The sequence below is a fragment of the Cebus imitator genome, unplaced genomic scaffold (assembly GCF_001604975.1).
Source record: "Cebus imitator isolate Cc_AM_T3 unplaced genomic scaffold, Cebus_imitator-1.0 Scaffold443, whole genome shotgun sequence".
NCBI classification, from domain to species: Eukaryota; Metazoa; Chordata; class Mammalia; order Primates; family Cebidae; genus Cebus; species Cebus imitator.
This window is the reverse complement of record NW_016107758.1, coordinates 159,128-169,277: the sequence shown is the minus strand read 5'-3', so window position 1 is coordinate 169,277 and position 10,150 is coordinate 159,128. Positions and strand designations below refer to the sequence as shown.

The 10,150-nt window shown below is 63.4% G+C and overlaps 1 protein-coding gene across 2 annotated transcripts; it reads right to left on the bottom strand.

Moving 5' to 3' along the window:
* Positions 1 to 307: 307 nt before the first annotated feature.
* PDCD1 (programmed cell death 1) lies at positions 308 to 8,605 on the bottom strand. 2 transcript variants are annotated; one of them, XM_017510713.2, is made up of 5 exons: positions 8,458 to 8,605; positions 2,816 to 3,175; positions 2,397 to 2,552; positions 2,175 to 2,209; positions 308 to 1,682 (listed from the first exon to the last, which is right to left on the bottom strand). In XM_017510713.2, exons 1-5 carry the CDS (start codon positions 8,531 to 8,533, stop codon positions 1,443 to 1,445), a joined length of 867 nt encoding a protein of 288 aa, XP_017366202.1. In that variant the 5' UTR covers positions 8,534 to 8,605; the 3' UTR covers positions 308 to 1,442. The 2 variants fall into 2 exon arrangements, with proteins under 2 accessions (XP_017366202.1, XP_037588118.1); XM_037732190.1 differs by having other exon boundaries at positions 308 to 1,679.
* Positions 8,606 to 10,150: the final 1,545 nt, after the last annotated feature.

Here is a 10,150-nt window from a genome sequence, read left to right as displayed (position 1 = left end):
GCAGGGGCCATGGGACCCCCAAAAGGCTTGGATGTGGGGAGGATGGTGCCCCCGCCCTGTTAAGTTGGAGGCACTTCTCACCGGAGGGCTCTGCATGTGTGAGTGGGGCAAGCAGGGCTGGGAGGGCCTGTGTGTTTCTGGGATGGTGAAGAAAAGGCCTGACCCGGGCCAGGCTCCAGGAAATGGCCAGCACCTTCCACACGCAGCCTCAGCCTGGCCGCAGCCCTGCCTCTCCCTGGAGACCTCCTTCCCTCCTGCCCACTGCCCCCACAGCCGCCCAACAGGACAGAACTCCTTAGATCGAGCTCATATTTAATTATAATAGAACCACAAGGAAGGGAGTCCCTCATCCCAGGTGCCTGCCAGCCTCCTGGGTACTGGTGGCCCTGCCCCAGGAGTGGGGTGCAGTGTGTGGATAGGAGGGGTGGCCAGGCCACAGCGGGATGCCCGGCCCCGGGGGTCAACTTTACCTTCCCAGCCAGGCCCTGGTGGGAGCCCGGACAAACGTCTTTACATAATCGTGTGAATGGGTGCTTAGGCCCTGGGTGCCAAGGAGAACCCCCAGTGTGGGTGAATGGGGGGCCCTGGGTGCCTGCACCAGTTCCCCCAAACCACAGAGCTTGCCACAGCTAGGAGGGGCTAGTCAGCCCCAGCCCTGCCCCCGACCAAGGCAGCCTAGGACGTCCCTTACCTGAGTCGTGAGAAGGGCTGGGGTGGTGTGGCGGGGAGGCCAGAGCGCTGGCTGGGCCTGAATGGCCTCCGGTTCTGCCTGGCCTCTTACTGCCTCAGTTTCCCTGCCCCACAAAAGGCCTGAGGCGCTGCCTGGGCACGTGTAAGGTGGAGGGGGTTCCTGCCCCGCTGTCACAGCCAGGAGCTCTTGGAGCCTTCCCTGAAACTTCTCTAGGCCTGGGAGAGCAGCCAGCTCCCAGGGAGTCCCCAGCCCACGCACCTCCCACCCCGTGCCCAGTCGTGGGCCCTGTGTCCAGGGTGTCTCGGGATGCCCCCGCCACGGACACCTTGGCTGCTCCAAGGCAGTCTTCAACCAGGCCCCCAAGTTCAGGCAAGGGGCTCTGGGGGCGGCGGCAGGCAGGGCCACGGCGTCTTCAACCCCAGGCAGCAGCAGCAGCAGCAGCAGCAAGATTCAGGGAGCCGGACGCAGGCAGCCCTGTCCAGGCATCCAGCCCTCCCTGTAGGGGACGGTGACACTGCTGCCTGGGTCACTGTGGGCATCCAGACATGAGTCCTGCGGTGGGGCTGTGCCTGGCAGGGCTGTGCCCGGTGGGGCTGGCAGAGGTGCAGGACAGCACCCCTGTAACCCCCAGGCAGCTCAGCCCCTGGGTGGCCTGCGCCGCCCTGCATGCTGCCTGTGCCTCCTGAGGGAAGGAGCCGAGCCTAGGCCCGCGGTGGAGGGTCTGCAGGATGTTGGTGGCCAAGGAAGCCCGTCAGAGGGGCCAAGAGCAGTGTCCGTCCTCTGGCCTCAGCGGCCAGGGACTCCGAGGGCCTTCGGCTGAGCCCCTGCGGGCCGGGAACGAGGCGCCCAGCCCACTGGAGAACACGATGGTGGCGTACTCCGTCTGCTCAGGGACACAGGGCGCGGGGGGCTCTGGGGTCTTCTCTCGCCACTGGAAGTCCAGCTCCCCATAGTCCATGGAGAACACAGGCACGGCTGAGGGGTCCTCCTTCTTTCGGGAGAGAGGGAGGGGGAGTCAGCCCCGACGGCCCACCCCAGGAAGGAGGCATGTGGCTCCACAGCCTGGCTACAGTGCGGTCACCGAGCCTGCGCCCCTCACGGAGGGCCGCTTGCCCTGGGCTGTCCCATTACTGCCCTCCGTGTGACCTGGGACGCTACCCCTCCTCTCTGGCTCAACGTCCCCATCTAAAATTTCCCTGGCATTCTTGTAGATTTAGGATTCCAAAATGTGACTTTTCAAGCTCTCCTCTCTCCAGCGTAAGGTAGGAAGTGACCGAGCCCACCCCTCACAGGCGGCCACACGCATGGGCCATTCACCCCCTGAGACTGCAGGCAGGCTGGGGCCCCAGGTCGTAGCTTTAGGGATTGAGGTGGCTGCTGGGGCCGGGGAGGCGGGGTCCTGGCCCGAATGGCATGCGAGACCTGCAGGCCATGTGCTTCCACCTCTGCCCACCCGGGAAGGACGGCACAAGGAGACACTCACCAGGGGCTGGTCGGTGCGCTGGACTCCCATGGCCCCTGAAGACAAACACACTTGGGATCACCAGGCAGACCCTCAGCAGCACTCCCCAGGGGAGGGTGGGGGTCTTAGCCCAAGAGCCTTCATCACTGGTGGGGAGGAGAGGAAGGGTGGAGGGAGGGGAGGCCGGAGTGAGGGCTGTCAGCAGGGTTGGGGGAGCAGGCTGAGGGGCTGGGGTAACGTTACCTCGTGCAGCCCGGGGGCAGATGGCGACCAGGACCCAGGCCAGCAGCCCCAGGCTGGCCAGCAGTCCGACCACGACGCCGACCATCAGGCCTTGGAACTGGCCGGCTGGCCTGGGTGAGGGGCTGGGGTGGGCTGTGGGCACATCTGGGTTTCTCTCTGGAAGGGCACAAAGGTTGGGGGTTAGGATGGGGTCAGGTTGGAGGGTCAGGGGCAGGGTGAGGGCAGACTAGAGGGGCTGGGGTGCTTCCAGAGTGAGAGGACAAGGTGCCAGTCACCGTTCCCTGGGTGTGGGACAGAGCCCTGCCCTGGAGCCGTGGGGGTCCCTGCCCTACCACCCTGGGGCTCATGTTCCTGTGCAGGAGGGGCACCCACCCCGGCCCGTCCCTGCCTGCCCCTGCCCGGGGCCTCTTAGGCCGTACCTGTCACCCTGAGCTCTGCTCTCGGGCTCTCTTTGATCTGCGCTGTGGGGGCCAGGGAGATGGCCCCGCAGAGGTAGGTGCCGCTGTCATCACGCCGGGCCCCGATCACACTCATACGGAAGTCGCGCCCGTTGGGCAGTTGCGTGACTCGGAAGCGGTGGTCGTGGCCGGGCTGGCTGCGGTCCTCAGGGAAGGCGGCCAGCTTGTCCGTCTGGTTGCTGGGGCTCATGCGGTACCAGTTCAGCACGAAGCTACCCGACGTGTTGGAGAAGCTGCAGGTGAAGGTGGCGTTGTCCCCCTCGGCCACCATCAGCAGGGCTGGGGAGAAGGTGGGGGGGTTCCAGGGCCTGTCCCGGGAGTCTGAGAGATGGAGAGAGGTCAGGAAGAGGCTGGGCGGCCCTGCAAGGCATCCTCGGCCACCTGCCCACCCACTGTGGGCAGCAAGGGCTCTGGAGGGGCCACCCCAGCCGGGGTGTCCTTGGTGAGTCTCTGAGGGCCTCTGCTGCCCGGAGACAGCCGCTCGAATCCACGGCAAGGCCTCTTCCTTCTACTTAAGGTGGGGCTTCCGCCCTGCGCCTGGCTCTGACCTAGATCCCCCCGGTTTCCTACTAAGAGCCTTCACCCCCTTCCCCGTTGAGGCCGATGCCCAGAGAGAGCTGTTCGGGGGCTACCCATCCCTGGCCCCTGACCCTTGGGCATCCTGGCCTGGTCCTATCTGCACTGCTCTGGCACAGGGGAGTGTGACTGGGCTGTGTGGGTGGGGGTGCTGCCATGGAGACCCCAGCCCTGGGAGGAGTGCAGCCCCTCGTCAGTCTTTGCCCTGTTTCCAGGACAAGCTCAGAGCTGGGAGCCACACCCAGCTCCCAGAGACCACGTGGTGTGGACATGACTGCCCTGGGCAGTGGGCGGTGGGGCCTCCACATTTTCCAGCAAGACCGTGGAGACTGGAGCTCATAGCAAAGATGCTTCAGAAACCAGATGAGCCATTGCCTCCTACGTGGACAGATGTGGGCCCCCAACACTGGGCTTCCTAAGACAAGGACCTACTGAAGCATTTGCCTGCCAGGGCCAGGGCCAGGGCCAGGGCCTGGGAAACCCACGCGGCAGCTGGGGGGCTGCAGATCTTCTGCAGGTGGGGGCACCACACAGGCTTAAGATCCAGGCCCGAGATGCTGCACAGCAGGTGGTTGTCCCTGCCTGCCCACCCACATGTCCCATGCCGCAGGCTTCCCCAAATAAGGCGCCAGCCCTGCACTGTCAGTCCCGGGGGCTGTCACTCAGCCCCAGCTCTGTCCTGTGCCTGCATGGGCGCCCCCCACATGGTGATACAGATTCCAGGCCCTGGTTGCTATGGCTGCAGTCAGGTGGATTCCAAGGCGGGTGGTGATGATAACCCACGGAGCAATCAGCTCAGAGGACAAGAGGCTGGCCCAGGGCCTGCTGGCTGGACGCCAGAGGTCAGTGGGGCTGTGCCTGGACCGACTCCTAGTGCCCACCCCACTGGGTACCTCCCGGGGGATGCGCAAGCTGTCTGAAGTGACCTCGAGTGTCCCTGTTCCCTCTGTGCCCACGGCCTCCTGGCTGCCCAGCACTTGCCTCCTCCACCGTTGTGTCTGCCCCCCAGCATCCTGGTGGTGTGCCCAGAGGTGGCAGGGGCGGGGCTGGCTGCACCGGGGCTGCTGAGGTGAGCCCCACTCTCTGAGACCTGAGACTGCCCCTTGTCTGCTGACTGGCCAGGAGACGCCCCATGCAGACGGTGGCAGGACAGACCCAGGCATCTCCCAGCCTATCAGGAGTGGGTTTTGACCAAGGGGGGCTACAGGGCAGTGTGACTCTCAGGGCCAGTGGGCAGCCAGGCCAGGGCAGCGGGACCACAGTGGGGACACCCGTCCAGCACTGGGAGACCTGCCTGAATGGAGGAAGATGGGCTCCCAGCATCAGGGCCAAGCAGGCTCCTGGGAAGCAGCCTGGGGCAGGGTGGCTGCAGCTGTCATGGGGGCTGGGCTGGAGCACAGAGCATGGAAGTCCCGCACCCTCTGGGTTTCTGGGGATGCAGTGGGGACCTACTGGCACCAACCCTGCAGGTAGCCCCTCAGGGGCTCTGCCTCCCAGGCCAGGGCTGCATGTGGCTGTTGGCACAGACAGGCAGGTGAGGGACCTATGAGCAGGGACCCTGCATGGTTAGGAAGTGCAAGGACACCGCTGAGGGACCCCCCCAATGTAGGACGAGATGCTGGCAACAGGGCCAAGGCTGCTGCGTATCTACACCGGCACATCCACGGAACCACTGGTGCTGTCCCTTAATTAAAAACGTAACTGCTGTCTATTTATTTGCACACCTTGGTGGAGAGACCTGCTCTTGGCTTGGTCTATGCTGGTTGATGATGGGCTCGACCCTTTTCCTGTCTGGCCTTGAGCCAGCACCCTGGGGTCCTGCACACCCCCCATTTTGGAATCCACCCTGGGGAGCAAGCCCAGTTGGGCCCCTTGGCCTCCCCTGCCCCCACTGACTGGCTGGGTGGGGTGGGAGCTACCTCGGTGTCTGAGGCTCAAGCAGCCCCCTCTCCCGCCTCCCCCAGCGGCTCCCAGAGAAGCCCAGTGTGGGAAGCTGAGTGGTGACTTCTAGCAGGGCCTGCCTCACCTCAGTCCTCTGGCCTCCTCCTCCAGGAAGCCTTCCTGGCCTCCCTTGGCAGGTAGAATCTCCTAAGAAGATGAGTATTCAGAAATGACCACTGGCTGGTCGTGGGTCGAGTTGGATTTGAGGAGTTTCTATGGGATTCCACTGTTTCCCCAGGTGCTCCCTCTTGGATCCGTGTAGGATCGTGGGTTGATGGGAGAAGGCTGTGCTCTGTGCAGGTCGGGAGGGAGAGAGCCCGTCCTGGGGTGTGGAACAGGCCGTGAACATCACGGGTCGTGAGGCGGGGGCGCTGGCTCCCACAGAGAGACCCCGTTTCAGGCTGTGCTTTCCAGAAGCGCACGGAGGAGGTTGTGCCTGCCCCACGGCTGGGCCGGAGGAAGCAGACCCAGCAGCTCTGACTGCTATCCCACTAAAGACAAGGAAACTGGCCGCAGGCTGTGCCAGGGTGAAGAGAACAAGCTTGTCCCTAGAAGGCCTGGCAGGGGCGAGGAGTGGGTCTTCTGAGTTCTCCCAGTCGTGAGTGTGTGGAGGTGGGAAGGGCCGTGGGAAGGGCTGTGGGCCGAACAGAGTCCCTACAGATTCCCCGTGGAGGCTCTAACTCCCGTGACCTCAGAAGGTGGCCTTATGAAGAACAGGCTGATGGCAGCTGGGACTAGGTAAGATGAGGGCACGGGGCCCTGTGGGCGCTGACCCAGCTCGCCTGGTTTCCTGCACAGAGTCACGCGCGCAGAGATGAAGGCAGAGCCTGGTGGATAATTCCGCAAGACCCGGAACACAGAGGGTGGCCAGAAAACCCCCAGCCAGGAGAGGCTGAGCAGAGCCCCTCAGAGCTGGGGAGCCGACCTGGTGCAGCTCTGCCCAGCACATCCAGCCCCTGGACGGCAGAGGACAGGCTCTTTCGAAGCTGCAGCCGGGAGACGCTGAGCAGAGCCCTGAGGCTTTGAAGCCACTTTGTCTGTGCAGCTCCAGCCGCCCAGTCCCCAAAGCATATGTGTCAGTATTCTCAGTTATCCATTCTAGGTGAGGGATATTCATTGTTGTGTTTTTAAACTTTTTTGGTATATTTTTCAAAATAGTAGGTTGAAAATAATTTAAAAATCTGACTTTAAAAGGCTCATGCCTATAATCCCAGCACTTTGGGAGGCTGTGGTGGGAGGATCATTTGAGCCCAGGAGTTTGAGCCCAGTCTGGGCAACATAGTGAGACCCCCGTCTCTACGAAAAGTGGAAGAAATTGTCCCGGTGTGGTGGTGCGTGCCTACAGTCCCTGCGGATGGCTTGAGCCCCGCAGGTCGAGGCTGCCAAGATCACACCTTCACACGGTGAAGGCACTCCAGCCTGGGCGACAGAGCGAGACCCTGTCTCTAAAAGAAATGAACAAAAAAGTGTCCCGGCTGCGCTGGGCAGTTTTCACAAATGACCTGATTTAATCCTCAGGACACAGCGTCGCCAGGAGGCCTTCTCACCTATGATCCCGAAGCCCACGGAGCAGCCAGTATGGGCCAGGTCTTGCCAAAGCCCAGAGCTCGGGGCGCGGCTCTGATGAGCTCACGGTAGTCCCACGCCAGAGCAGAGGCTCTTACTTACGCTCCTGCCCTCACATATGGGCTGGCAAGCGACCGGGTTTGGGAAATCTCATAAAACATGAGGGAAACACGCCTGAGTCAGGAGGGGTGGCTGCGGGGTGACCAAATAGCAAACGCAGTGGGTTGTTCCAGGGGGAGAAGACACATCCCAGAAGGAAGACCCTGCGGCCAGGGTGGCTGCGTCTGGGTCAGGACACACGGGACCCCACTGATGCCCACTGCACCATGCGGAGTACCCTGTGCTGAGTGTTACGGGCTGTCGGGACGGGGGAACTGAGACTGTGGCCCCTGAGAGTCTCCCCTGCACCAGTGCGGGCACCTGAAGCAGGAGTGTCTGGCTGCAGACCCCGACACAGGGGAGGCTCGGCCCCCCTCCTGCCTCAGCTCTTCCTCCCCGTGACGAGCGCCCCCTGCACTCCTCTGCTCCCCCCACGAATGTCTCGCTGGGGTGTGTTTTGGCCGCAGCATCTCCAGTTCTGAGACTCACGGGCCTCCCTGAAGAGGCGGCACTGAGGCGCAAAGGCAGGGCCCGGGCACCCAGGAGCAGGCACTGGGAAAGGGGCTGAGGCAGAAGCCCCCAGCACCTGCCATGGTGAAGGGGCACCAGGACCCCCAGGACAGGAGCCTCGAGGGGCATCAGGGCCCCTCGTCTTATCCTCTCACTGGCCTCACACCCCTGTGCCCAGCAAGGCCCAGAGGGACCGCCTTGGGCTGGGCCTGAGGAAAACCACCCTCCCCAGACCTCTGTATTCTCAGGTGCAGGCAGGCCGGGCACAGAGGCTCAGCAGGCATAGAGGGCTGAGGGGTGGGTTGTGGACACAGATGGCCCAGGGGCACCGGCAGCCCAGGAAGAGCTTCCCCTTCTCGAAGACCTCTCCCAGGGACTGCCGGAACAGGGCTTGGGAGTGCCCTGGAATCTGGGCAGAGATGCAGGCGGGGCACAGCCCCCACCCAGGAGGGTTCCTGGAGGCAGAAGAACCAACCTCACTCAAACAGGTACCCCTTTGATACAATTAGAAAAATGAGTTCATCTAAACTTGACGTTGTAAAGCCAAGGTCAGTCCCATATGGGGCTGGTCCCACCCTTAGGAAAACTCAAGTGAGAATCGAGGCTGCCCGGGCCGGGAGAGCCACGTATAGACTCACCCCCACCAAGGTGGGGGCTCTGGGCAGCCTGACCTGCCATTCTACCAAGACACGCAGCACCCAGGACTGGCTGAGATAGGACAGAGGTCCTGCCTGCCCAGGAGCAGAGAGGGGACTTGGGCCCCGGGAGGAGTTACCTGGGCAAGGGGCAGCTCGGGTTTAGGGCAGAGCTAGACTGCCCGCCATGGCACCCCCCCCACCTGCCAGGGGCTGAGGGTGGAAGGTCCTTCCAGACCCCTGACCCCAGGACACCTGACCGCTGACCCCACCTACCTAGGAACCATCCTGGCCGCCAGCCCAGTTGTAGCACCGCCCAGACGACGGGCCAGGGCGCCCGTGGGACCTGCATGCCGGGAGCAGCCCGGCCAGTGCCAGCCGCTGCCTCTACTGCTCAGGCAGATGTGAGCGGAAAGGAAACTGTCCCAGGGAGGTCGAAGGGAGGGTGCCCGCCCCTTGCTCCCGCCCCCTCTTCCTCCACCTCCATGTGGGTGGGAGTGACAGAGGCAGTGCTGGGGGAGGGGGAGAGGAGGGTGGGGGAGGGAGAGAGACAGAGACAGAGGAGATGGGGAGGAGGTGGGCCCGCAGCCCCCACCCCGTGGGGGTCTCCCCAGCTCAGGCCCCTCCTCCATTCTGTGTCTCTGCTCACCACTGTGGCCTCTTTCCAGAACCAGCCGGAGCTGCCCTTCCTGAGGCTGTGGGATGGGGGCAGGACCTCCCCCTCCCCACCCCCCACCGTCTCCCTGGGGGCCAGGCCTTCCTGCCTGGGAAGGTGGGTAGTCCCCTCTGGGCTCAGGTTCCTGGGGCTGCAGTGAGGGGTAGGCTGGGCCCCACCCCCATTCAGTCAGCGCCTCTGGGAGCCTGGGGCTGCCCGTAGCGTCTGCCCTGCTGGGGGCGGGTGTCTGGCTCTGCCTTCTCTGCCCAGTCCCCTCTCTGGAGCAGGTAGCCCCACTGAGTGACAACTGTCCACGGCTAATCCGCTCCCCTCCACCTTCCACCTTCTGGATGACTCCACACGGTGGCCGCATTTCCAGATCTTTCCACTGAGTGACGCCTCCAACAGCCTGGTGGGAGGGTGCTGGCTGTGAGGCTGACCTCCCCCAGCCTACCCCCCAGCCCACCCTCCAGCCCACCCGTGCCGGGTGCGGTGGTTCGGGGGTCCAGTGCCTGGGCCTGGCTGATGCCGGAGTTTGTGAAATGGCTGGCTCATCTCCTTGTATTCTGCCCTGAGCATTTCATTACAGCGAATGGAAAACAGGAGAAATGAAACTGCTGATATTAGTGATGAGATGCGTCAGGCTCACCAGCTTAAAATAACCGAAGCGAGGCTAGAAACCGCCTGACAGCTGGCGAGGCCGCCTGGCTCCGAGAGGCACTCGGCCGGCTGTGGAGGGAAACATTAAAGACACCGAAACGGTGCAAAAAGAGCATCAAAGATGATGTCTGTGAGGCGCGGCCACCGCGAGGAAGCTGTCGCTTATGAACAAAGGGCCACTCCCGGGTCTCAGAGAGAGAGGCTGTGTGGGTGGCTTGGCGGGGGGCGGGGGGCCAGGCTGGCCAGGTGGGCTTTTGGGGGCCCTCAGGGGAGCCTGGCAGCACCCATGATGCTGCCAGAGAGCTAAGGTGGGCCCAGCAACTGTCTCCTGGCACACCCACCCTCGTACCCGGCGGCTGGAGAAGGGTTGTTCCATAGGCGCTCCACAGCCGTACGCCGTGCCTAGGCAGCAGATGAGTGGATACCTCCTCCCACCGACTGTACTTGGCCTGAAAGCAGATTCTGGACAGACCCTCCGCTGCCCCCAGACCTCAGGGGTGTCCAGCCTCTGCTGAGTGCTCAGCCTCTGCTCCGGTGTTGGAATGGGCCTTCCTCCAGGTTCTGAGCTGCGTGGGACAAAGCTGTCCTCTGAGGACTGGGGATGCCACTGTGTGTGCTGACAGGGACCTGGAGCCCAGGAGGTGGGCTCAGAGA

What these genes read in the sequence shown, in the direction of transcription:
- PDCD1 (XM_017510713.2), bottom strand. Translation starts at nt 8,533, where the DNA reads ATGCAGGTCCCACGGGCGCCCTGGCCCGTCGTCTGGGCGGTGCTACAA. An exon ending in GCGGCCAGGATGGTTCCTAG is followed by an intron (nt 3,176 to 8,457) that starts GTAGGTGGGGTC and finishes TCCATCTCTCAG; the next exon opens with ACTCCCGGGACAGGCCCTGG. An exon ending in AGCAGAGCTCAGGGTGACAG is followed by an intron (nt 2,553 to 2,815) that starts GTACGGCCTAAG and finishes GTGCCCTTCCAG; the next exon opens with AGAGAAACCCAGATGTGCCC.